Source organism: Oryzias latipes, chromosome 17 (genome assembly GCF_053564925.1).
Source record: "Oryzias latipes strain Hd-rR chromosome 17, Olatipes_Hd-rR_3.1".
NCBI lineage: Eukaryota > Metazoa > Chordata > Actinopteri > Beloniformes > Adrianichthyidae > Oryzias > Oryzias latipes.
In genome coordinates, this window is record NC_136253.1 from 17,387,412 (window position 1) to 17,415,157 (window position 27,746).

Consider the following 27,746-nt stretch of genomic DNA (forward strand, 5'->3'; position numbering starts at 1 on the left):
ACATCAGTGAAAAGAACAGTTGTATTGCGTGACAGCTCAGGAGAGAAAAAAACAAACAGACAAACCTTAAACGACTTTATCTATTGCGAATGGATGACAAGTTATAGAGTCCAATGGAGTGAGGCAGGACTGATCTCCTGTAGCGGTTGGTGTGACAGCGAAGCTGCCTTAGCCTGCTGGAACAAGTGCTCCGCTGACCATCAAGTACAGGATGGAGAAGATGCTCTGGATTATCTATGATGGATACCAGCTTATTCAAAGTCCTCCTCTCCATCACAGCTTCAAATGTGTCCATTTTACAACCGATTACGGAGCCAGCCCTTCTAATCAGTTTGTTCAGTCTATTACTGTCCCTGGCAGATATGCTGCCCCCCCCCCCCAGCAGACCACCGAGAAGAACAGAGTGCTGGCCACAACAGACTGGTAGAAAAATCTGCCACTGGATTGTGGGCGGGACCAATATGGCATGGAGTAATTTTTAAGCCTGCTCCAATTTCCAATCATCCCTCTGTTTACACTCTCTCCTGCTAGCTTACAGCCCCACACACCCCACTCAGAAATGCAATTTTGAGCTTACATTTCTGTACACATGTCCTTAAATACAGAAAAATGCTAGAACATGTTCAAAACACCAAAAACACGATTTTTTTTTTATCACAGTGGGGGTTGAAAATAGCCACGAACCGATTGGAGCACGTGACAATAGGCCCGAGGGTCAACTCCAGAATCGGTGTTGTCAAAAACAACTTTTATCCGTCACCTGAACGCATCTGGACCCCATTGCACGAACCTGTGTCTTCGGGGAATTCCCGAAGCCTCACGTGACACAAACTCTGTACCGTCATTGGTGAGAGGCACGTGTCCGTGTCTGGGCGCTTACGTCATGGCAGAGCATCCCAGCCAATCCAAGAGAAGGAGCAGCGAGCGTGGCGTAAAAGCCGCCCGCTGAACGCTGCGTCCTGGGTGCGGGTTGAAACCGGAGGCGGTGATTGTTGTTGAGCAGATGAAGTTTCTGTTGGTGCAGCTGCTCTGAGCAGGTGGACGCAGCAAACGCAGTTCCGGTCCAGAGATCGAGACCTGCAGGATGTCAGCATCACCTCAGGTGCCCTCGCAAAGACTCGTATCCAGGAGTGCTGCAGCAGAAAGAGACGTTTCTTTTGTTTCGCGGGTTCTGGACGGATTCTTGTTTTGCAGGGACTGATCAAAGCAGCTCCTGGGTTTACTCGTTAGAAGGAGCAGGTGGAGGAGCACAGTGATGGAGGAAAAGAATCCCCAGGACCCCGGGGGCCCACAGAACTTCCGCCAGGAGTCGAGCCGCGGCGTGTGGCCCCTGCTGCAGCCGCCGGGTCACCAGCACCAGCCCACCAACTTCTACATCGACAACATCCTGAGGCCGGACTTCGGCCTGCGGGGGAAGCGCGGAAAGGAGGCCCCGGAGGCCCCGGAGCGCTGCACCGGGAGGAGGGCCCCCAAACCGGGGAGCCCAGGGGCCGCAGGGCCGAGAGGGAAACAGAGCGGGGACCTGGACCGAGGCTCACACCTAAAACCCGGGGACGACGAGGTGAAGGTCAGGGCCCACGAGCAAGGCACCGAGACCAACGCAGCCAAGCCGATGCTGTGGCCGGCGTGGGTTTATTGTACCCGTTATTCGGACCGACCCTCAGCAGGTTAGTAAAAGCTTCTTTTAACGAAGTTAGATAATAATAACTAAATAAACTAAAGCAAAATGTTTTTAACGCAAATAAAAACTAAATGGTGCGAAAAATAATAACCCCCCCACCCCCTTTAAAGAAGTCTTTAATTAATTCTTTTTGAACGATATATTTTACTATGAGGTTTAATCAGTTTGAACAGAACAAAAACGTATAGGTTCAACTCCCAGAACTCATCATAAACTTCTCTAAGTTTATTGAAATTTAATTTAAAAAAAGGGAAAAACTTCTTTTGTGAGATGATGGAGAGGCTTGGTGTGTTTTGTTGCTGCACGATGGTCAGAAAAAAGCCTGAAGTCTGTTTTTTTCTGTAAATGTTTAAAAAAAAAGAAATGGTCTAAAAATAAATTTTAAAGCTTCCAAATGTTTGAAATAGTTCACATTAGTTCAACATGAACACAATAGTTCAGCAACAACAAGGGAGGTGTTTTTGTTACATTCAGATTTGGGTTTGAAACTTAAAAAAAAGAACTTGAAGTCAATTTCGCGACAGAATAAAAAAAATGGGGGAAAGGCCTAAAAATTGAGGAAAAGGCTTCGAAAAAGCGAGAAAAAAGTGAGGAAAAAATTCCAAGTTTTACGCCTTTGTTCCTTCGTCTTCTTTGTTCTATTTGCATAATTTTGTACAAAGGGTGGGGGTGAAAAGTGAGGACCCATGGGTCCCGGAGGAAAGCGCCGCTATGGTTCCCAGAGAAGACCCGCACGATGCCCCCCCCCGAAGCTGACGGAGGCCTCCGTCGCTCGGTCCCTCATGGGCCTAAATAGAAATTCTACAGATGTAAAAATATATAAACAACCTTTTATTGATCCAGAATCACACACACTGTTTTTTAGGGATTTTTTATATATTATTTGAATTCAATAAATAAATACTTTAAAGGATTTTAGTGTACAAGTCAGTATTGTGAAACTCCGTCCCGTTTAAAAGCCTGATCATACATCCTAAAACGAAATAGATTTAAAAAAAAACTCTTTCTACTCATATTTACTTTGACTTAACATGTAAAAAGGTGGGATTAAAAAAATATTTTAAAGGTGCAAGAGTTGGAGTTAATATTTTCATAATGCCAACAAATTATTTAGCAAATAGATTTATATTTATTTCTTTATTTTCTAATTTCCATAAACATAAAGGCATTTTACAGAAAAAAAACAAACAAAAAAACCTGATGGAGTTGAGTTTTCTCAGACAAAAGCTGTTTTCTCTGAGTTTTAAAGGGGCGCGCGCTTCGTCTTCTGCCTCTTCTTCCACGCGCTCAGGAAAACACGATCAGTCATAATGGGAGGTCAGAGCCCCCCCTCCCCATGGGACGATCGCACGCTATTGGCCCGAAACGCTCGTTTTCTGAACCACTAACCGGAACCGAGCTGCGTTTTCTGATCTTTTTCCCAAACCTTATTAGAAGTTGGGGTGTCTTTGTTTGTTTGGCTGAAGCTTTGCTTTGCCGCCCCCTCCTATCCGCAGGGCCCAGATCCCGCAAACCAAAGACAGCCGCCGCTCCGTGCAAAGAGGACAAGCGGCCCCGCACCGCCTTCACCTCGGAGCAGCTGCAGCGGCTGAAGGAGGAGTTCCAGCGCAACCGGTACCTCACGGAGCAGCGGAGGCAGAGTCTGGCCCGGGACCTCGGCCTCAAAGAGTCCCAGATCAAGATCTGGTTTCAGAACAAGCGTGCCAAGATCAAGAAGGCCTCCGGCGGGAAGAACTCCCTGGCGCTCCACCTGATGGCGCAGGGACTCTACAACCACTCCACGACCAAGGACGGCAAGTCTGACAGCGACTAGGAACTCGAACCCACGACGAAAACCCCATGCAATAAAGCGCGATTTAAAGTTTCAATACCGCAACAACCGCATATTTCTATGTGCGGGCCTCTGTTGGGGGGGCTGGGTGGTGTCCTGTGTTCAAATCAAGCGAGCTCACGCGCTCCGGCTGACGAAGCGCGCGTGACAGCACGGACAGTGGAGGGCTCTGAGAGCACGCGCTCTTTGATGACCTGTGTCACGTGACTCTACGGCCTCTGTGGGCCTCTGATTGGACACAACCGAGAGAGGCGAGTCGGTTGGCACGCTCCCGAACCCAACCCCAGGTAGTCCAAACCCGCAGGTGAGCGCACGTGAAGGGGCGCATGCGCCCAGCAGAGCACTTCACATACAAAAAAACAGTTTGTGACCTCCCTGCTCAGGCCTCCCGCGCCCTGTCTCCCGGGGAGAGAATACCGTAAAGGGTAGAGAACACCGCAATGGTGCGAACGTGTGAACAAATGCGGGAAAAGGGACATGAAAAACGCGCACAGAAGTGCTTTAAATGTAGAGGTCGTTCTACCCCATGAACTGAAGATCAGTTTGTAGTTCTCGAAACAAGAAGACTTTTTTTTTTATTAATAATATTATTCTTTTTCTCTGCGCTGCCTTTATCTGAGCCTTAAAGGAACCACGGGCTCCTTCACAATAAAAACAGAAAGATTTTGCGCTTTCATCTTCATGACTGGAAGAAACAAACCCAAAGAGATTTTCCATTTTTTATTTACAAAGCTTCACTTTCTTATTTCCCAGCTATATTCTATACTTGAAAATGAAATTCTGTCTTTGCTGGCTCTTACTTTAACCAGACAGGAACCGGATGGTGCTTTCAAATGAAGATTTTTATTATTATTATTTTTTTTTTTTATCAATGTGAGTCTAAAGGATTCAGCCTTAAAATGTCACAAAGTCTGTGGTCGTTTCCTGTTTTTTGCTGTGTGCCGCTTTTTCATGAAGTGGATTTCAATAACAAAGCATCTGCGACCTCCAGGACTTTTCTGTCTGTCATATTTAGACTCAACGGTTTTGTTTTGGAGCTAAACGTTTCATGATAAAAAAAAAACATGAATCCCCACGTTAAATTTAGACAAAAGAAAAAGTAGAAAAAGGAAGGAAATATAAAGGATATATTATCGTTTCCAATTCATCATTGTTTATGCTTTTCTGTCTACGAGTATCCTAAATGTTTTTTAACGTCAGCAAAAAACGTGTTTTGTATTAAAAGTAACTTTTTGTTTTATTTTTATTTTATTTACCAGAAGTTAGAACAGTTTTTGTTCTAGTTCCAAAGCTTTTCATGCCAAATTATCCATTAAACAGATTTTATTTCTCCACATCTGTGGATAAGTGTCTCATTTTCTGCAAAAACACGTTTCTTTGGGGTTTTTTAGCAGTAAAGTTACCTATTATTTATTGTTTAAAAAAAAGATTATTTGTTAATATCTGAAGGATAACGTCAATCCTGCCAAAGTAAACAACCTTCTGGAAAAAAGAGACAATTTAAATGAACAGAATCAGCGCGTAATCTCTTAAGAGTCTCTGTAATCCGTTCATCTAGTAAATTAAAATCAGACCTGATTAGACACATTGTATGTCTGCTCTTTGCATCCGTGCAATTAGTTTGGTCGGGTCGTAAAACCAAACGCAAAAACGCAGTTTGCGCGTTTTTGCGTTTGGTTTCACGCTGCCTCCGCGACACAACAGAGCGTGCAGCTTCTGCAACTTGATGTTGACTAAGTGATCGGGAAAAGATAATCGGAAGTAAATCTGTGTGAAGCCTCGTTCCATAGAAAGCAGCCACCTCGGCCCTAAAATCGGGAGGCGCACGAAAAGTTGAAGTATATGGTCATGGGGCCTCATTGATCTCCTCATACTTCTGATTGTTCCGCAGTTGAATCCAGACAGACAGAAGCACGTTCGTGTTCAACACCTTTTACTCCGTGGCTTCTTATTTAGGCGCAAATTAAGGAAACTTTCAGCCAATTATCGCATTCCAAGTTGGCCCAAACAATTTTTAATGTCAAATAAAATAAATATAAAAGGTTAAAAAAATGATAATCATAATTAAAAAAATAATGATAATAAAGTTGATGTCAAAACTTTTTGTGTGTGTGTGTGTGAGGGGTTGAATTCCCATAAATGTATGCGCTCAAAACCAAGAAAAAACACAAAACCTATGGACGGAGATTTTACCAAAAACGTGTAAAGTAAAACGAGAACACACACACACAAACAGGTAAATAACAGAATTAAAAATCTATCCCAAATTTTTGATGTTTTTAAATACATAAAATTCTTTGTTTGTGTTTTAGAGACTTAAGAATTCATGTTGCAAGGGTCATTGAACGCACCACAGTGTTCCTGGCATTTTTTAATCACTTCCGTTGCCGTGACAACGTATTTCCAGATTTACTATTGGTAGGAAGCCACAAAATCTGCCTGTCTGTCAGGGGGAAGTGTTTCGCTGCTCATATCTGAAATATAAATGCAAGAAAAAGTCATCAGGAGTCTAAGACGATAAGACGTTACTTTCTAGAAGAAGAAAAAAACATTTTAAGTCCCTTTTTTTCCTAATTCTACGTTAGTTTTTTTCGTGTTTTTAAAATTATTTTGTTTCTTTCACCGTAAAAACAAAGATATTTTCAAACAAATACATTTACAAAAATAATGTGCAGATCTGCTCAGGAAGTGCTTTTATTCAACCAGAGTAGCAGTGAACCATCGGTGTCTTTTTTGGAATGGATCACATTTCTTCTTCTATATGGTCACAGTGACTGACTTGCTGCTGGATCCAGAGTGGAATGTCATCCCTCATTAATGTGGGAGCAGGCTGGTCCCCAGCATGAAGAGGAGGAGGAGGAGGAGGAGGTGCCAGTGGCTGCTCCAAACAAATACATTGTTAAATTGCCAACATATATATTTTTAAACTTCAATCTTCCAATCCATCAAGCACCGAACAAGAGTCTGTGCCGGAACGGGCTTTGGTAAATAACAGTTTTCCTTTTCCAGCTGCAATCTACTTATGTGCGTTCCTCACAAATGTGGCTCCATAATAACAATAATAATAATAATAAACAATGACATGAAAAGTTATGTCAACGAATCTGTCAAACAACTGAATTTGCTTCCTTTTTTAAGCAGTTTGCATCAAGCTAACTGTGTTTGGTTTCAAACAAGAAGTTTCTTTACATCTTTAGTTGAAAACATGCAGAACTGATGTTTTCCATCAGTCCAGCTGGGTTCGGTGCTGAATTCCTTCTCTCTGATAGAAGCTGTAATGATTTGAATGTTCTTTTGATGAATGAATTCTGGCAAAAGACACAGCCTTTAGGGTGGCGTTAGACTTGTGTGGTTCTGACCTTGGAGTTGTTGCAGCGTTTAAGATTCAGTTTCTTTTGATTCATGGATCAAACACATTCATTTGGATTGTTTCATAAATAAATTCAAATGTAGTCCATTCGAATGTTTAAACAAGAAAATTGCATGTTGGTTCTTTAAAAATGTCACCTTTGCACTGATCTTTGGCTATGAGCTGTCTTATGGGGGTTGCCATGCAACGCATCAGCGACCGCAGCCAAAGGGAGAGCAGGAAAATATCAACTTTACGCAAAGTTCTTGTCATAATCGCAGGCTCTGGGACAGGCAGTGGCAAAGGGCAGGAACTTGGAGAAAAGAGAGGTACAGATCACAAAGTGTTGATGTCTTCCATGTCCCCGTCAGACAAAAGGGCAGCCCATCCAGCCCCCTTCCCCCCACTGGGAGATTTGGCCGGAGTTCTTTAAATGCTTCCTAGTCAACTTGGAATATGGAATGAAGGGGACGGACTCTTTGTGGCGGAAATATAATTCTGGCGACTAAAAGCTGGAGAAGGTAAAGAATGGGGGGATGACATCAGAACGATTTCACACCCAGGCCGTGGATGGCCGGGCCTGCCCCGGGCCTCGCTGCGCTACACTGATCAAAGCCTGCTATACTGCAACCCATCCCCACCACACAAAAGGGGAAAAAAAAAAAAGAACACTTAACTATGCTAATCTGAAGGACAAATATTTTTTTAATCTTATTAAAAAACAAGTTAATGCCAATAATTGGTGGGCAAACTTTGTGCAGGGTGATGATTTCTGAGGAAAAAAATCCAGCTCAGAGGGACAAAGTTCCCCTGCTTTATTTCTGATCTGTCACCTTCTATAAATGCAGATTCCTGAAGCAGTTCTAGTTCTGCAGTGAGTCTGGGCTGATGCTTGCAGCTCTCCATGGCATGCTAAGGAACTTTATATGCACCAAAGTTATAAAAAATATTTAGGAGTTTCATGAAGAATATTTAGTTTTCTTTGGATGTTTGCTTTTACAATACTGTTTCCTTATAAAGAGACCAGTGCAGTAAAAATGAAAGGCAACATATATGTTTTATCAGAAATGAGGAGGGTGTGGTAGAGTAAGTGTTGTAAAGTGAACCTGAGGAGTAATGGAACAATTTTTGGACAGATGAGACCAGAATGAAGATGTTTGCCTTCAAACCCATGAATTATATATTTTTTAAAACATGAATACAGAAAAAAAACCTATCAAGCACAGGAAGTAGACCTTTGTGTTGGTGCGGCTGGTGCAATTGTTGGTCACTTTAACTCCATAAAGATTTATTTGTATTCCTCTATTGGGTATTGCAGAGATGAGTCCTCTGAGAGGACACTCCACCAAAGCTAAAAAGCGTTTTAGGCGGTGATCTGTCATCGTGTCCTGAGCGCTTCAGCCTGTAAGCACCTCGGTAACCCTTGATTTGTCAGCTGTGGACATGCCATGAGCCCCACTCAATCCCTGAGAGGAAGCATTGGAGGATGAAGGGGGAGACAATAGGAGGCAGAGCGTTGAACTACAGACCTAAAGAGCGTGAGGGCAGCTGTCAAAACATCAACTCAAAATTATAAGCAGCCCCTGATTGGAAACTTTAAATGGTGGTTTCATATTCAAGCAGCAAATGCACCTTCAATCTTCCTTTATTCAAAAGAATCAAAAGTAAAATTGTGGGTTTAGTAGTTTAAGTATCTGATTTTTTCCACAGTGCACTTTTGGAGATCTAAAAAGTAATTTTCTGAAACAAAACTTTATGAAAAGTCTTACAAGAATCTGATGATGAGTTTCAATGCGGAGAGATGCTTTATTTTGAAAATCCCTGCCTATGCCCAAAAGTAGGCAGGTTAGGCTCTGGCAGCACAGTGACCCGAGAAAGGGATAGAGCAGGATTCGAAAATAGATTGAACATTATTATGGGAAATTGATCCTGTTTTGTATTACAGCATTGCTGCATATTTACTTTGAACAACACTGATCATAAAAATTCTGAGCTATAATTATCTGTATGCAGCTTTCCAGTACCATTTTTAGAACCTATATGAAGATCAGCTAAATGGCAACAACTCAACATGGATACAGAATACTCTTCCTGGGTTTTCTTTTCAAACCTTCAACAAAAACGGTGAGGAATATTGGAGCTATCCTCTGGATCTCTTTGTCTGCAAGTGGATGCATCAGAATGGAGAGAAGGAGGGAGCTTGTGACCTGCCCAGCGTATTTTCTACATCACAAATAAGATTTCTTCCAAACACATTTTTTATCTGCTCCTGATTCACCATTATTTGAACAAAGAAATACTCAGAATAACAATTTTAAGTTTCGTTTTCGTTCATCGTGAGAAAAATACCACAAGAACATGTTAAAAACAGCAAAAACATGAATTTTATTTTGGTGGGTCTCTAAAATATATTTTGTTACCATTTTCAGCACATGGGATTTTTTAATGTAAATACAATGACTTTGCATTTTCCAGTTCTTCATTAGCAAACTTTGTTCTAACCAGTGTGTTTTTGATCAGAACCCATCTATCTCATGACCTCATAACCAACACAGATCAAAACAGCCAATGGCATCACAGCTGGATTTACTGCGAGTTCCATCAGATGCAGAAACAGAGAGATAAAAACAAGATATTGTTTTGCAAGGTCATATTTTTATTTCTTTAAAAATAGAGGTCATTATTTAGAAAAAAAAAAAAGGTCCCATCAATGGTTGGTCAGAACGATGACGCTGGTCGAGGACGTCTGTGGACGGAGCAAACCTTCACAACTCTTTGTTGGTGCGATTTTCGCTTTCCCCCTGATCTGAAACCAAAACCGTAGGAAAAATAAATCTTCTGACGAAAGAACAAAAGCTGCAGGCGTGATCCGTCTTTCTCTGTCATCAGGATTTTAAGCACCGGCCACCACAAAATGTGTTGTGGACATTTACCACAGACACTGCTGCAGAGCTGCTCCTCCACACCATCTGCTTTCTTGCTGAACGTGGATATGATGGCGTCCTCCAGCTCCTCCACCAATGTTTCACACTGGGAAGGAAACACAACAGGAAAACACACATTCAGTAGAAATATACAAATGAACAGACTACCATGGGGTTGGGTTGGCTGGAGCTTATAGCCTGAGAGACCATCTGCCTGTTGGCAAGGATTCACATCCTGAACCTGACAGTCAACAGCTTCAACCCACAATGCTTAGCAGTGTGTTTATTATTGTTTATTTGACCATTCTTTTGGAGACATGTTATCGCAGAAGACTTCACTCCAATTCATCCCAATCGTGTTGTATGAGGTGGAGGTTGTTGAGTAAAGATCTTCCACACAAATTCACTCATCTGTGTCGTCATGGACCTCGCTTTGGGAACAGTCATGTTGGCATAGGATGGGCCATCTTTACACAAATGCTCCAAACCGGGGAGTCTGCAACCTGACGCTCTGGAGCCACAGCTGGCTCCTTTGTGATTTTGGCCCTTTGTTTTTGGATCAAAATGCTAAACATTTGGATAAAAAATATTTGTTTGCAGTTGTAGTTAAATTGATTTAGTTAATAAAGTTTGTGTTAAGATTTTTAATATGTCAGATAACCAAGCGAAATTATGGTAAAAGGTTGAATCTACTCTTTTAGGAGTTTGTTGTTGAAATACAGATTTTTTTAAAATTGGATTCTGAACTAATGTTGGGATGTTTATATTCAATAGTAAGAGGAGAAGAAGGATGAAGGAGAACCACTTTTTATTCAAACAAATGAAATCTGCTACAGTAGGAAGAAACACAGTGTGTATTTTATTTTGAAAGGAACTTGTATGTGCTGCAATAAAAAGTAAAATAAGTTGAAATTGTTAAACAAAATTATAAAACTGCTCTCATTCAACTATTGCCAATATTAAAAATACTATATGATATAAAAGAATGATTTAATGGTTGCAAAAACAGAAATAATGTTATTTTTTTTCTAAATTGCAGTGTGATTTTGTGGGTTTTAGTAAGAAATGGACCCAAATGGTTCCTGTAGCGTTTAAGGTTGCAGACTCCTGGTCCAGATTCCTGATATGCTGTGGGGGGAGGGGGGGGGGGGGGGGGGGCTCTACCTGGTTATTGAGATGTTTCCAATCACAGCCTCATGACACCATTTATACTTGTTCTTGTCATATTTATCAGGGAAAAAAGTACCAAAAACCCTTGTTGCCCTAGCAACATTCTATCGTACAATGATTATATTTGTTTATTTATCTTTGTAGACTTGTTTGTTCTCCCTTACTGCATTTTCATGCAGATGCAGCTTAAACAACCCTGAGTCATCTCTGAAAAGGTCTACTAATCTGGCATCATTCAAATGTATCTATAAAATGGCAATAAAATGTGTTTGTTTTGCAGCAAAATGTGATCCTTGCAAACGTGTGTGATACGTTTTATGCACCATCCTTGCAAAGGAAGAAATGTTCCAATTTTGTACATTAAGATTAAAAATGAACAAACGTCCGTGAAGACTGTGTGAATTTGAAATGCAGCAGGTTTTCCTCAGTTAAACTTCTGTATAATTCATTTAAAAAAGGAAACAGAATAAGCTGATGGAAAATAATTTGAAACTGGACATCCAGAAGTAATTAACAACTACATGTGTTCAGTAGTTAATCTAACAGGCGACAACATACTGCAAATGTCAGGCCGGTGGACGCCTCAGGTCCATCAAACTGGAAATTCTTCAAATCTGGAAAGCCTCCGTCAGCCCCGGTGCTTCTAGGAGCAAACCTCCTGTACTGCTTCTGCTGGGTGTTGGGGTCCAAGTAGAGGGCGTAGTCACTCATGCTTTTGCAAACCTCCTCCAGAAGCTCGCCGAGGTGAGTCTCTGAGCGAGCCAGTGGGACCTGAACACAGAGACATGAGGACATGCAGAGCACTTAGGAATGCTTTAAAAAAATCTGATTTAGTGTTAAAACCTATAAAATAGCTAGAGTGTGTGGTTTTAAGATTCACACAGATGTAGAAAACCAGCCTAAATCCATTTACCTCCATTTAGACTTCTAGACGAGAAGATGTCTAAGAAGGTACACCAAAAAACTGTTAAAGAAAACAGTGAGAAGCAATGTGTATCACGTTGAAACCTGTTTTGATGACCCTGCATACATCTGACCACATTTCAATGAGTTACTGTGTCTCATCTTGTGCTGAAATGCAACGTAACTTTTAGGATGACGTCACAGCAGCACAGAAAAGCATGTAAGAAGGGTTTTCTGGGGTGTTAAAATAAACACTAACAAGTAAACAGTTGGACCCTTTTTTCTGTTTGATAACACGAAAATCGTCGGGGGGGGGGGGGGGGGGGGTATTTTTACATTTTTCGTTCTTATATAACTGCTATTCCTTTTTTTGCTTTTTTCATTTTATTTCCCAACTAATGACTAATCCACGATGATCCAGTATAAACTGAGGGAAGTGACTTTAACAAAAAAAGTTACAAACAAAATAGAAAAGAAGTAGTCCGCTCCCGCACTTCACTAGTGAAGTGGACCGGCGGAGCGCGGACTTAAAGTTTTGTGTTTGATGGGAAGGGGGGGGGGGGTACATGAGCGGTATGTGTGGGAGATTTAAGACTGCGATCCGTCCCGCAGCTCTAGGGGTACAAGCAACCGAACTCAGAACCGGGTCTAAAGGTGTGTCTGAGCACAGCTCGGATCGTCAGCACACACAGCGGTTTGAGCTTCAGAGCAGAAATGTCGCTCAGTCCTTAGAAAACATTCAAACAATCACGTGGATTTGTGTTTCCAGTCGTGTCCCGACTAAATAAAGGCTGATGTTATTCTTACATGTTTACGTGCAGCCAGCAAGCAGCACCACCCAAAGCTAATGTTGTTAGCCCGTGTTAGCATACTGCTAATCCTGGCTTCGTTCAGAAAAAGCACTGACCACACGGATTAAAATTCAAATGATGAGCGAACAGGTGTTTCACAATAACCGTAACATTATTAAAAGCACGTTTAGAAGATCATCTCGTATTTTACCGAGCTGACATGTCAATGTATATAGCCGCTCGGCGCTGTTTAACATTGTTTTGTATTGAATTGTTACATTCAATAAAGTTTGAAAAAAAAAAGCCGCTCGGCGGAATTTATATCCTTCCGGTTTTCAAACCCTACTGCGCATGTGCGAATGATTTATTCCGACGGAAAGTGTGACCTTAGTGAACGTTTTTATATTCTGAAAACATTTTTCTGGGCCCATGTACACGGTTGGATTCTAATCCGACCATTGATCCCATCAAGATATTTTGTACATGTAACCGCGGCTTATGGTGTCGACGCGCAACGTGGCGGGGGCGTGGCCTCACGATGGTGGTCTCTCCATCGGGATGTCAGTCACCCATCACGATGGACGATGATATCGTCCATCGGCACAACCCTAGTACGGTGGCCGTTTTGGTCCAGTTGTTCCGCTCCGAGGACAGATTGTATTCAGACTGAGGAATCTCAGAGCAAACCGAAGCTCAGTCCGATTGGAAACGAACCGAGACCACCTCCAAAGACGGGTCAGAGAGCGGTTCCTGGTCCCGGACGAAGGTCTGATTGGGTGTATTCAGACTGAAAACTTGTTCCAGATTTTCAGGGAAAACAAACTCTGGTTCACTTAAAGTGGACCAAATGTGTTCAGTCTGAATAGACCCTTAATTTGCCTCTCAAGTACCAAAGGAAAAAAATTCTAAAAAAAAAATGAATGAACCAGAGGAAACCTGCCTCTTTGGTTCAATCACCAGTTGAGTATAATTTGGTGAGATGCAGTGGGGATTTATAACAGGCTATAAAATCCTATTATTCAAAATTAATACACATAAAATAAAGAAAAAAAACACGTTTCTTAGTAGACCTGTATCCAGACTGACTGAGAAGACAGTTTTGGCAAAACTCCTAAATACAGTAGCGGATTCAGGAACCACAGCTTCAATGATCACTGAACCACAGATTCTTTTAGAGCACTTTTGTCCTTTTGAGCTTTCTGAGCATCAATTCTATCATATTGTAAACCATCAGCTTGTCTCTTGCATTTGATTCTAGCCCGACTGTTTACCAAGATTTAAGATAGTGGTCAATAGACCAGATTTTAACCGCAATAATTGGAATTATTCTCACTTTCTCTCTCTGGGGGCAAATCTGACCCCCTCAACTCAAAAACTTTTACATGCCTTTGTGTCGAACGTTGGTTGTGAAGGGAGATTTAGGGGTTCAAAGTTTTTCATGTCATGGCACAGTCATACAGTGAATCAAATTGGGGTTAAAGTTCTGGCACTTTGTAAATAAACTGAATTAAATTGAATTGAAGTAGATCAGAAAAACAAATCAACCCAGTTGGCTTTGATTCCCGTGAAGGAACACAAACTACAATTTCTCTTGTCATTATCTCTAAACGTTGAGGAAACACTCAGAGCCAAGTGGAAATGTGGCGATTAAAGAAAAACAAACGTCATGTTGGAGCTTTAAAGGAAAAAGGAAGTATTTTTGAGCTAAAAACAAAAGTCAAGTCGTGCTCCGGGTCTCGGCTGACCCAGTGTCAGATGTGCAACAGTGCGATGGTCTGTGTGGGTCAGCAGGGTGACCACTCGCTTCCGTAGCCTTTTCTCCATTCACACTAACAAACTTACTGCTACAATTTAGACTTTTAACCTTTAAGAGTGCTCTCTCCACCTCTACACCACCACATTGTTCCTCTGGGACAAAGACACCATGACAGTTGTGTCTAGACAGGTGCAGAGTGCAGCCCAGCGCTCTGCTCGCTGCGTCCCCGCATGCATTCGGGATGCCAAGGGCGACTGAGAAACAGGTCCAAGTGGTCTGCTCACAACTCCACTGAGGCTGAACAGTGGGATGGATTAGAAAAAGAGATCAGGACATGAAGAAATGTTCCCCGACCTACTTGATAACACCTGTACTAAACTCCAGACCAAGTACAAAAGTAACATAAGAGAAGCACAGGAATATTGATGAGTTTAAACTGAACAAAGAGCTTCCCTGCCATCTGCTTTCGGGTGGATCTGTCCTCCTCCTGTCTGTCCTTAGAGTTGGCAGAAGATCCTGAACACCCGCCACTTTTAGCATTGATTGAGCCCCCCCCAGAAAACTCTGCAGCTCTGAGATAGAAGGAAGGACGGAAGTTGGCAGGTCAACTGAATGTGTTGCAGCATGAGGCCAAAGGTTAAAGGCCATGAGCACTGGGGAATGTAGGTCAAACAGGTCGTGGACGATGAGCATCACCTATCAATCAAATCCTGTCTGTCATGACTTTGACACCATTGGGGAGAGAAAATCTTTTCTCTTGTTTAAATCAACTAATGTTTAAAAAAAATATTGTTGTTTTTTTCTGTCAGAATTGAAGCAGTACCACCTGCCTCTCAGTTTGAATTGTCAGCACCTCACATTTTATTCAGTTATAAACTGATAAAAGCCTGTAAGAAAAAAGTCCTCAAAGGACAAAATAACCGTCATCCTGAACTTCTACCAGTAAAGCAAATTCATCCATAAATTATGTCCTGAGTGATCCTTCAGCAACTCAAAATTTGTCAAATATAAAAAATAATTTAAGGGCAGGAGAAATAAAAGGTCGTTTTTCTTTAAAAGTCACTGTTGAGGTTGTAGTTGTTCATTTAAAAAAAAGCTTTACTTCGTTTTATCTTCGAGGTTCTTCGTGTTTAAATTAGATATCAAACTAAACAAAAAAAATCTCCTACATGATTTGAAATGTTTTTATTGATTTATCCTTCATTGATTGATACTGTTAGGGTTCAATAGTTCAAAATTCAGGTAAAGACACAAACTTTATACATAAATTTGGTCAAAATCTTTGTTAGAAACCAGCTGTCTGCTGTTTTAAAGAAGTTTTAAGGAGGAAATTAAAGTTTTGGCTCTAACCGTGAGAAAGCCAAAGGAAAAGCACGAGGGATTCTCAGACAGGTAGGAAAAGGTGTCATCAGCTCGCATAGTGCAGCAATGAGGTAAGGGCGCCTATATGCAGGACTTACCTACTGTGAGAGCGCAATAATTAAGATTTGCTCGACATTACTGCTTTCAAATGCATCAGGATCATTTCTATGAGAAGGCAGAAAAGCAGCGAAAGGGGTAAAATATTGCTCTGTATTTTTATTATTCTTTTATTAATTCAACTTAAATTGAAACTCTTTTGGAAAAATAAATAAAGTTGATGGGATGGGTCATTGTCATGCCACACCGCCAAAAAGTGTTGTGGAATTACAGACCTTCCTCGCCAGTTGGAGTCCGCTGAAAGGAAGCTGTCAGTCAAAGCCTTGACTGAAGAATGGGCTGGCGGAGGTGCTTTATTGTGGGACCAGTTTGACCAGAGAATAGGCTTCTTAGGGATCCTATCTGCTATTTAATTCAAGCTGGACAGGAAGCCATCAATGCAGAACGGTGGAGAGGGGCCCTTCACTTTCATTCTCCTGCTGATATGGATTAATGAAGTTTCTAAATGCTTATTAATAGTAATAATTTTGTCTGCCAAGCTGATAAAAGAGATGGTCGTTCCGATATCTAATAAATTTAGAACTCATATCTGTGCATGAGTAGAACTGAGAGGTGAAAAGAGCTTGACAACAATCCAGAAAAGAAACATGATTTTTTTCTTTTTTTGGTTAGTTATTAAACATCTATCTAGACTGGTCCTATAAGAGCGTCGTTTCTCTGATATGTCTGTCCACTATTACCTCATACAGTTGTTCCAGTGGTTATACATATGTTGGCTCATTCTCTTCTACAGACATCTTTCTGCTCAAAGGCCGTGTGTGTTAAAACACCGTGACTCGTGAAAGTTCATATCTATTGTAAATGAATTTAGTTCATTCGAAGTCGACTTTTGTTTTGTCAAATAGAAACCCGGAGAAAATGGCACAGGAAATAGCACTCCACAAAAACACTGGAACAAGGTTAAAACTATCCTTAGTTTAATACATTCTCCTTAAAAAAAAAAAAAAAAAAACGCCAATGGGGCTTAGAAAAAAGGGCTGTATCAAGAATTCTTATTTTTAGACAAGAATTATAAGACACGTTTTCTTAAACTAAGATTGTTTTGCTTTTGAAAAACTTTCCAGATAAGATTATTTTTCTTGCAAAACTAAAAATAAGGGAATTTTTCTTGAGGATCAAATTACTATGAATCAGTTTTGCTGTGCATAGTTGAGGACTTTTCTTTATCCTGATGGACAATAATGCAATAATAGGAGGGATCAAAGAGTGAATACAGGTGGCAGTAGACCTCAAATTAGCTTCTCGGGTGCAGCAGCAGAAACCAGGAGAGGTTGGTACAAAAAAGACAGACAATACCTCTGGAAATAGTACACCATCAGCATTAACATGCATTTATGTTTTAAAGGCTGAATGATGCAAACATTACGCTACTTTAACCCTGGAACACTTTCGCGATAAAAAGTTACACCATCACTTTTGCTGGATAATTTTTAACCTTATATAATATACCCAACAAAAAGTATTTGTCATAAAAAAGAGATCAAAGCATGACAACACATGATAAATTGCAGTGGTTGTCTTATTTTCAACTGTGGTATGTTTAACAAAATGAAAAAAAAATAGGAAGTTCCTAAAAACATGTTTAAAAATTACTGAAAAATTAAGAATTTGAGGAAAAAAATCCTAAAAAATAATAAAACGATACTAGAAACTTGGTCTTTGGTCCACCCATTCCTGGGACATGTGAGACTTCCCTGGTGAAGGTAAAGACGTGCAACATATTAAAATTTATGTAAAAAGTTTTGCTTGGGTAAAAATCAGCCGGTGATAGTGCTCTAGGGTTAACCATATTGATATTAAAAGGTAAAAAGAAGCTAAGAACTCAACTATACTTTAAGCTTGAAAGACTATACAAACTTTTGAGTTAGTTTAAGTTTTGTAACGTTTCAGGCTATCGCGGTTTATGTCTCATGTCAATGTTTTAGGACCTATGAAAATATTTTCACTTTTTGCACAGGAACTTAAGTCATTTTTAGCATTAGTGAATGTGCCAAAATGAAAATTAAAATAAGTTAAACAAAAAAGGAGAATCATTTCACTCGAAGCCAAGCAAACACTTGAAATGACATTCCAAGATAACCCACGATGGATGTGTGTGTCAGGGTGAAAGCAGGTCTTAAGGTGGGCCTGTCCCAAATAATCGGTGTTACCTCGAGTTAGGCCCAAGACATAGAAAAAGCTCAATAATTTTCCAGAACCACTCCCCCGTCTCTACCCACAACTTTATTAACACAAGCAGCCAATCAGCCAGTAACAACCAATCACAGTACTTACACCAACAAGCAGCTAGAAATCACTACTTTACCCAACAGCTCAGTTAATCCATCAAACATAGGAGACACATCAATAGCAGACAATAATTAGCATAGTAATTAAGAAAGCTGCTGGATTTCACCAAATTGAGTGCCTTTAAATACTGCCATGTGCTGGGTCCCTGCCCAAAACTCCCACTGTTTACCTACAAACACCTTTCGCTCGCTTGAAGTTTTCTTAGGGCCTTCTTTGAGGTCCCCTTCCTCCATCCACAATGGGATATCTGTATTCCTTCTAAACTTGATGGTAATGATTCCTCTACAGTTTTCATACTAATCAGTCTTGTGAGTTCAGAGGTCGTTAACCTAATGTTTTGTCTGAAAGTCATCTTCCACCCCGCTCACTGACTTTAGGGCAGGGGTCGGGAATCTTTTTGGCCGTAAGAGCCATAAACACCACATATTTTTAAACGTAATTTCATGAGAGCCATACAATAATGTAGTGTCCCTTTCCCATACTGAGGCACAGAGATTTAACCTCTTTTAAGGTTCTTTATTCTGGTTACTGTAGGCCGTAACCAACGCTGATACGTGGTGAGTTTCAGCTTTATGCAGGCGTTGAGACTTTCATCTGTAAAATGTGATCGTAGGTTGGTCTTAATGTTCTTTAGATGTGAGAAAAACTGCTAGGTGACGGCCAGCGTGTTTTAAGTTTTGACCATCAGTGCGTGTTTCACCTTGCTGCCTGTGCCCACTACCCCTCTCCTTTTCCTCCTCACACATCCCAATTCGCAGTATTCAGGCTTTTAGAAAGTCTGTGAAATAACAGATAATAGTAAACTGATAGTGGCGCAGATATTTTTTTCTCCAAGCACCGCTACTACTGCAAGCCCCCCCTGGCATTTCATCACACCCGCGAAGGAGTAGTCTAATGAAAAAAAAATTTATGATTAAAGATTTGTCTGCGAGCCAGATGTGGCCATCAAAAGAGCCAGATATGACTCGCGAGACATAGGTTCCCGACCCCTGCTCTAGGAGTACCGCTCTGTTTGTTTGGGGCTTTAAAAGTAACCTGTTAAGTTACTGGCATTATGAAAATTGGGTATGTTCTCTACTGCTAAGTGCCTTTAAGGCTTACACTTGGTTTCCCTAGTTAACTGTTAACTATTCAAAATATTCACTAGCTGACGTTCACACTGGGCATATGTTGCACGTTCTTCAACACACTTTTTGAATATGGTGTTCATAAAATAAAGTATACGAAAAAAAAAAATACTGTACTGTCACTACAGTAGTTACTAGCACATGTACTTTCAGTTGGAAGAGGCTTGGTGCAAAATGCTGAAGCTGTGTGAATGTGGGGAATTTTGCTCCAGGTTTTTTTTTCTTCACTGCTCTAGTCTGATATATGAAAGACTTTGAGTCAAAGAACTCCGGCCGGGCACAAACCGCAATTACTAATTTTCAGGAATCATTATTGTCCTTTTATCACCGTGGTAAAACGAAATTAGGTTCTCTGGTCCCGGGACCAGAGCCAGCCGTTTACAGTGAGAAGAGACGAATAAGTAACTATCAATATGATGTGGTATGGTTTCTATTGAGTATTGCACAGTGGAGAATATGTTACAAAATTGCACAGTGTAGAATATATTATTGCACAGTCGTATGATGTTGCACATGAGATTTAGCAAGTTGTCCATAGGGTGGGGGGTGGGGGGTTACAGCAGTCTGACTGCTTCAGGAAAGAAACTGTTCCTCAGTCTGGTGGTCCTGCTCTTTATGCTCCTCGGCCTCCTGCCTGAGGGGAGCAGGGAGAACAGAGGGTGTGAGGGGTGGGTGGGGAGGCGTTTCCTGCATCTGGTCTCAAAGATGTCAGTGGTGGTCGGCAGGCTGCTAATTTCTCCTTCATGATTAATTTTCAATCAGTTGGTACTTCCATGAATTAAAGGAACACCTTCCATACACTAAAAGTTAAAGTGGTTTAACTTTCAACGTGTGTTCAAAGGTTACATTCCATTAAATTTGGAATGTCCAGTTAAATTCCACTGTTCTACATTGAATTACAGCTGATTTAGCATGTCATAAAGCAAACTAACATGTCACAGCTGTAAGGTTCATACACTAAGCTCTCAGTTAAACTGAGAGCTCTACTTTTTTCCACCTTTAACAAATTTACATTTTGGTGAAAGAAACTTTTGATTTTTTCATTGGAAAAATATCTCCCACATCTGTAAATATTAGGGGGAATGGGATAATAGCGATTTCATGAATAATTCTTATTAATAAAGACACACCTGTCCTGTGTCAATTTTTAAACTAGTTTGTACAGACCTGACAAGAAATTCTGTGTGGAATGCTGCACTTCTCCGGACAAAAGGAAAAACTGAATGACAGGATGCCCCCTTACACATTCATTCACATTTCTGGGCCATGATATTAGGTGTCATGGTGGCAGCTTGCTATTATGCATCCTCTCATTCTCAATGCATGACTTCCCACTGGTCACCGTGAGATCAACTCGCCGTTCTAAGTTCAATGTCTTTGGATGCCCTAAGAGTGTCATTGTTACGGCAGGCAGGTTTCACTTTTGTGCCACCGAGCAGCCCCATACCCCCAGGAAGTCCAACTGTGAAAGAGGCCAAAGAGCAGAGACTTAAAACCTGCAAATCCTTCACAGAGATGGTATCGAGGCTGTGACATCCCGCCCTCTGTGATTCACTCTAGGTGAAAAGCTGATAAAAAGGAGAGAGTCAGGAGGGCATTAAATCAAGGCTTAGCTCCTTCTGTGTCTCTGTAACATTTGACTGACCAAACAACAAAACAGATGGAGGCTGGTGTTGGCCGAGGGCAAAGGAGGAGCTCATGTCTGGAAGGGGCACGTATAGTCCTGGCCTGGTGAGCCAAATCAGAAGAAAACAAGAAAAGCTCAAGTAAAGCTTTATTAACAAATAGATTCCCCACACCAATGCAAACAGGACACATGATAGATCATTAAAAAGCCACTGCAGGTAGATCAACTGTTGTTTTCTTTTACATAGAGTGAAGGTGGATGATAAGAAAATAAAATTAAGTGACCATCCCCTCTTACAAAAAAGAAAAGTAACTTTAAAAAAAAGCCAAAGACTTACTGGCTACTGATGCAATAGTTCACTGCTGAAAGTTAATTAGGCAGCAGCTTCTCTGTATGAAATGGTAATAAGAAAAGTGGAAACCAGCAAACTTCTAAGAAGATGACTGGACAGAAACCTTTACATGACTAAGTCATGACTCAGCAGAAGTTTGAGTCTGCTCAGCAAGGATCTAAATGCTGACTAATCCAAAATACAAAAACTAATTTTTTTAACTTTTAAACTGTGCAAAGAAACAGTGTATCTTGTCAATTAGTTTTGTTGAAGAAAGAAACAACTTTTTAGGCTGATGACAAAAGAAACCAGCGCATGCTTGAAAAAAAAAATGGTTTAATATAGTAAAACAGTGGTGGCTTCATGATGATCAGGGCTGGATTTACTTTCTCCAATAACACTTTTTAAAAACAAAATTAAGGCCTCACAATTCATTTTCCCATTAAAAGTCAACTTCCGCAAATGACCACTGAAGATTGGTTTCAGTAGAAAATCAATTTCTCTTTGACTCCCATGTTAAAAAGTCCAACTTTGCTCAAAAAAATTACTTCTGCACTGCTTAGTTTAATATTTCATTTAGAAATTTTCTTTTTAATTGTAAGACAGTAAGTTTGTGTATTTTTAGTGATATATTTTTTATAAGCAGGAAGGTAGACATGAGTGCACTTACGAAAACTCACTTTATTCCAATCGGCCATTTTTTGGTAAACGGCGTTTATTTAAATCAGTCTTTTCTACCTCGATTAAGGCCAAGTGATTTACAGCCACAGCTCCATTTACCCACGCCACGCATGCACGCACACACACACAGAACTCTGCTGCCATGCAAGGAGCATAGTGAGAGGGAAGCTCCAGGAAATGAACTCACACTCCCACAAGCTTCACTTCTGCAGTTCAGAAATGTATGGCTGATATCAGACATTTTTGGTCAATGAAAAAAATCCAAGGAAATGATGAGAGTCTATCTGTAAGGAGGCTGAAGAAAAAGGGTGTCAACACCACCCAAACGCTGGTTCATAACTGTGGAGCATTCACACCTTGTTTTTGTGACATCACCATAATTAAACTTCTGTTCAACAGTGTACAACAGACTTGTACACTGACGTATTTTCTGCATCTTCTATACTGTCAGTTATAGTAACAAAAAAACGGGTTTTTTGCTTCAAACATGTCATTCTGCTCAGTAATCAGCACGAAAAACATCTGCTACTGTTGTAGATCTATCATTATGTTCTAAATGTGATCCACAAAGTCATAATGAGGTCTCATCCATGTTCAACTTGACTAGTTTTTTCATTTGTTTTAATTTTAGGTTTCCAATAATTAAAAAAGCCAAGTGGTTGCAAGTAAAAACACAAACTTAGTATTTCAACATTTTTCTCCTTAATCTGCATTAAGCCAAAACTATCAAATAGACAAATGTAGCCCCCAAAATCATCTTCAACACTGAGCAGTGCACTTAAAAAAACATAGGCATCAATGGCCATTATTGAGTAGCGCACAGTTCTGAATTTCTATTCTTTTGATAAATTAAATGAATGCTTTTGTTGCAATTTTAGTTCTGAAAATGTAAAAATATTTGCTAGAAGTCAATTAAATAAAATGTACATCTCTTAGTGCAAGTTATATTGCAACATAGTAACACAGTAGTGGCGAGCGAAGGTTCTTCACTACACACCAGTTCACTGTACCTGCTTGTTCTTCACGCTTCCATCTGGGTTGACTCTAAAACCACCAATATCTATGGTTTTTCTCGGGTCGACCTGACTGATTGAGTAGTTCAGTTCGTCCACTATTGCTCTGCAAGCTGGAAGACAAATGGGAATGATCAGATCAAAGCAATTGAATTGATAAAGTCAGTCAGATGATTTGGAATAAATTAGGCCTGCACAATATACCGCAAATTTATCGTTATCGCGACATTAAGCTGTGCAATATGCATACCGCAAAAGACGGCGATAATCGCAATAAAGGGTTACCTTAAATCTGCTATAACAAACTCATGGCAGCTTGAAATATTGAACAAATGAAATAAATCCCTTTATGCATTTAACCAATCAGAAGGACCCGTTTACGTTGTTGATCAATCAGATGAGCCCTTTGATGTTTGATGTTTGCCTCCTACGTCGACGAGGGTCATTTGGAGTATCATTTTTAAACTGTTGCAGTGAAATGGAGATGATGTTTTTGGTTGTTTTGCTGTTTGTTTATATACCGCGAATTATATCGTTATCGCAATATTAATCACCAATATCGCATATCGCGAGTTTTCCTCATATCGTGCAGCCCTAGAATAAATGAAGAAAAAAAAATACAAAGGCAGTAAATAAGACTACTACCCCATTTACACTGCATGGTTCAACTGACCCAATTCCAATTTTTTCCTCTCATGTGGCACAGATCGGATATGACCGGTGAACGTGTGAGCAGGAAAAAACTGCATGGATTTTAATTGTCTCAGATTAGATTCAGGCCTCATTCTTATGTGGAAATAAATCGGATACGAATCAGATACCTATATTTGAGTGTGCCATGTAAGCAGACAAATCGGATATTCCCCAGTAAATGTGAGTCGTACGTCAGTGACGTCAACTCAGGTGGACACCACCAACTGAGATCACATGTCACCAGTCTTGAGTCCTTTTGCTGCATCCAAACCTGATGTTGCAGCGATCATCGGTAAATTCGCCCAGGCTGCAAAAGGGCTCTCCTCTTTTTTCTCCGCCGTACGAGACCAATGTTTAGCTGATTTTTTTGCTGACTTTTCAAAATAGTGGAGAAAGCAAAACACTGTATAATTTCTTTTGCATCTGCATCCATTGTATAGTCGGTATCCATTGGAGACGTTCTGACCTGGAAAAGGAAGTAAAACAACACGTATTGTTTTACCTCCTTTTCCGGGTCAGAACATCTATGTTTGGTAGTTTCAGCATTGTAGTGTAAATGCAAAAATGGGATACGGGTCACTTTTAAAAGATGATGTAAGCGCGTCGTCAAAAAATCGGATATAGTCAAAAAATCGGATTTGGGCATCAAGACCTGCAGTGTAAATGCAGCCTAAGTGTTACAAAGTATTTGGTTACATGTTTACATTTTATTTAATTACCATCTTCAACAACCATGGACTTCCAACAGCCTTCTAGAAACTTCTTTTCACCGAGTTCATTGATCAGACAAAGACATGTTTGTGTAACCAATAACCTCTTCTTTTGTTTCCATTTGCTCAATGTATGAACCAACGGGGCGTAAATACTTACCAGAACAATAAAGAACCTGGTCTCTCTTCCCATGACTGGTTTTGATGAAGACGGACATCATCATCACCACCATCTGGATTATCCAGGAGGCCATTATGATGGTCTAACAAGACAAATTCCTGACATTAGCAATGTTTTCGGAAACTAAAGTAGAGTCCATCAGTAGATCTTTTCTTCTTTCACAAGGTTTAGAGGGAACCATTATTCATCAACAGTAAAAGATATTTGAGAGAAGTTTATACAACTGCAAATTAATACTTCATCATGACAAGTTAAGTGAAAAAATACAAAATGAAGTAAGCACCAGTGGTATTTTTGACCGAGTTGTATCACACTGATTTTGGTACACATGACACAACGGGTTATCATTACCACTATTCGTGTTTACGACGCGATCCAGGTGCCAGTGGTTAAAAAGAAAATAAATCTGATAAACCATGCGCACGGATTGTTCAATTGTGCACGTACTGTTGCGCAATCGTGGGTGTGCACACATTGCATGTGCACGTCTCTGAGCCGGACTCATAGCTTCTGTTTGCAGGCAGGAGGGGGCTTTGTTACGGTGTGCGCAACGAAGGAGGCTTCGGACCCCAGTCCATCCGCCTGTTCTGCGTGAGTGGGCTGCTGGACTCAGAAGAACCGTGTCTCCTAAGAGATTTGTATCTCCAGACAGAGGACGGGCTTTGGGACAGGCGGAGGTGGCTTTTGAAGGAACAGTTTTATTTAATCAAACAAAAGTAAAATGTCGCTAATTACTGCAGTAATTTTCCTATTCAAATAAAGGAACACACTCTAAATGAAAAATAACTTATAAGATGATGTTCTTGCAGTTATGCAACACCTTTAGGCCACATCTCTGAAAGTAGATCGAGAACAACAAACCAACAAACAGAACATGTTGTATTGTGTCTGCATACTGGCTACAAATACAAAATTTGGAGAACTGAGCTAAAGTTCCTGTTGGACTTTACCAACTGAAACACCAAAACTTTATTCTTCTGTATTCAAAGTCTGGTTTTTTCAAAGCTAAAAGTCCTCCATCTTGGTGTTCTTGCAGTATAAGGTAGGTTAAAGAGCTATAACCTGCATTAACTAGGATGCATTTGTACTTTTTTTCTTTGTCTCAATTGCCAGCTTTACCTTGAGCTGTTACTGCAACAGAAAAGTTTCTGGATTTACAGCATGTATTTTCATACACAAACCCATGGTACAAGCATTTAGATAAACAAGTTGTTACAACATGGTCGACACGTTAAGGTCTGTTGCAGGCATATTGCTCTTTTTTACATTATCATCAACAAACGTTCGTTCACAGGGAAGCCCTGTTTGTCTGTCTGAGGCATGCAGGAAATACCAAAGTCATAAACAGCTCTGTAAGCACATATCAAGCGAAAATGTTCCCTGCCCATAGAATATGTGCATGCTGCAGGCCACAGGTTCTAGCAAAAACTCCTATAACATGCAACGCTAAGTAAGGATGAAGTAGGCGTGTCATCCAGAATTTTTTTCTTAGCTGTTAGGATATTAGGAAATTAGACAGTGTGTGGTAAGTGTGGGCATCCTACGGGCATTTACGCATCACCTACACACCTCGTGAATGCAGCAATTGCTCGGCCAGTAGAGGAGACGGTGCAAGTACCTCACTAACAACTTGTGTGCAACAGCAAGAGTGTGCAACTTACATTATCCTTACAAGTACTTCACGATACACTTACAGCGTGCACAACAACACGACGTCCCTGAAGTGCCCGTACGAGCCTCTTAGGAACTGTAAAACACACCTGCAGCCACTCCTTTCTACAACCCTCTACGAGCCCGGACAACCCAAAAACCCGCAGCACCCCCTACGGTAAACCCCTTTATACGGCTTTATTCACTTCTCTTGAAACTATCGTGCAGATAATTTTCCGAAACTGTTAAAAAAATTTGAACTCTTGTAAGGAAATAAATTAATTAAAACGTTGATTAAGGAGGGGAATTAACCTTGTGGGGAGATTTTATTTTATTCACCCAAGTTGAAAATGTGAAATATTGTCAAATGTGATGTAATGTTTGTTTTTCCATCACTTTGGAGGTCAGGGACATATGTTACTTCATCATGTCAATGTCCAGAAAAAAGCAACTGTCTATTGAGCTGTTTATTTAGTTACTGATAAACATCCAAAGAGGCTAAAATCGTTAAATATCTTCTTTTTTTACCTCTATATCTTCATTGTTGGACTTACAATTTCTGTTTCCCTATTATTATTCTAACATGTGACAGCTAGTTATCTCAGCAGTCCAGCTGTCCGTTTTCATACACTTTACAGTGTTTTTTAACTTAAGGGTTTATAAATGTTGTAATATATTGTAATTTGTTGGTTTAAAAAGGAAGAAAGATAAAAGTTCATTTCAAGCGTTTAACAAAGAATAAGGCGAAACAGTTGGTGCCACTAACTTATCTCAGAGAGCCCTCGTGGACCCATAATGCATTTGGACTGCTTGTATCCATCCAGCAGTGTGCCAAAACAGGCTACACCGAGGAAGTGTGACGGGGAAAATTCCAGCTTTTGACTGAAAACATTACATTTGTGTCTTTGGCAGCGGAAGCCTTAAACAAGTCCACCACTTCTCTTACCTACGGAAAAGCGCAGCCTTCGCCCGCCCTCACACTTTGATATAAAGACTCAAATGTCAGACCGGTTCCGTCCAAAAGACTGAGATGAAGCTTCTCCGTTTGACTGCCATTAACTTGCAATAACCAACAGGACGCTCGATCAAGCTAGCGATAGGACACCTTCATGTTCCGGTTACGGCTTTCAAAATAAACATTAACAACATGACGACAGCGTCCTCCAAACAAAACCCTGGAATGAAAATCGTCAGTAGTAGTCTGTTATAAGCTACACGTGTTCCTAAAAGGCTATTTTAAATATATATCGTCATCTTCTTAGCTCAAAGACACGTGGAGCTTTTATTTTGAAGACAAGGTGACGCGATTCCTGCTGTCGTAACTTTTTTTTTTCCGAGCGGAGGGTTATGGAAGTGTCTGAAACTATAGTTGTATGGCAAGCCACGATGACCAAAAATGATCAAATGTAATATTAAAAAAATGCCAACTTTTGTGAGGAAACTAAAAGAAAATACCAGGTCACAAACACTACCCCTGCACCAGTTGCTGGACCGTCCCACGGTAAAATGGGGCTATAGCATTGGCTATATTTCAGAACTGGAGTGAGTGTGACATCACCC

The 27,746-nt window shown here is 40.6% G+C and overlaps 2 protein-coding genes across 3 annotated transcripts; one reads left to right on the top strand and one right to left on the bottom strand.

The window, feature by feature from the left end:
• Positions 1–909: 909 nt before the first annotated feature.
• Positions 910–4,846, top strand: LOC101161508 (homeobox protein engrailed-2b). Of its 2 annotated transcripts, XM_078934821.1 has the most exons (3): positions 966–1,102; positions 1,195–1,667; positions 3,178–4,846. In XM_078934821.1, exons 2-3 carry the CDS (start codon positions 1,256–1,258, stop codon positions 3,492–3,494), a joined length of 729 nt encoding a protein of 242 aa, XP_078790947.1. In that variant the 5' UTR covers positions 966–1,102; positions 1,195–1,255; the 3' UTR covers positions 3,495–4,846. The 2 variants fall into 2 exon arrangements, with proteins under 2 accessions (XP_004078923.1, XP_078790947.1); XM_004078875.5 differs by having other exon boundaries at positions 910–1,667.
• Positions 4,847–9,222: 4,376 nt separating this feature from the next.
• cnpy1 (canopy FGF signaling regulator 1) lies at positions 9,223–27,444 on the bottom strand. Its single transcript, XM_004078876.5, has 6 exons — positions 27,133–27,444; positions 24,516–24,618; positions 22,950–23,065; positions 11,514–11,726; positions 9,795–9,891; positions 9,223–9,667 (listed from the first exon to the last, which is right to left on the bottom strand). The coding sequence occupies exons 2-6, from the start codon at positions 24,607–24,609 to the stop codon at positions 9,627–9,629; spliced, it is 561 nt and encodes a 186-aa protein (XP_004078924.1). The 5' UTR covers positions 24,610–24,618; positions 27,133–27,444; the 3' UTR covers positions 9,223–9,626.
• Between the last annotated feature and the right edge of the window lie 302 nt (positions 27,445–27,746).

What these genes read in the sequence shown, in the direction of transcription:
- LOC101161508 (XM_004078875.5), top strand. Translation starts at nt 1,256, where the DNA reads ATGGAGGAAAAGAATCCCCAGGACCCCGGGGGCCCACAGAACTTCCGC. An exon ending in TTCGGACCGACCCTCAGCAG is followed by an intron (nt 1,668 to 3,177) that starts GTTAGTAAAAGC and finishes TCCTATCCGCAG; the next exon opens with GGCCCAGATCCCGCAAACCA.
- cnpy1 (XM_004078876.5), bottom strand. Translation starts at nt 24,609, where the DNA reads ATGGCCTCCTGGATAATCCAGATGGTGGTGATGATGATGTCCGTCTTC. An exon ending in CCACCGGCCTGACATTTGCA is followed by an intron (nt 9,892 to 11,513) that starts GTATGTTGTCGC and finishes TTTCCTTCCCAG; the next exon opens with TGTGAAACATTGGTGGAGGA. An exon ending in GCTCTGCAGCAGTGTCTGTG is followed by an intron (nt 9,668 to 9,794) that starts GTAAATGTCCAC and finishes TTTTGGTTTCAG; the next exon opens with ATCAGGGGGAAAGCGAAAAT.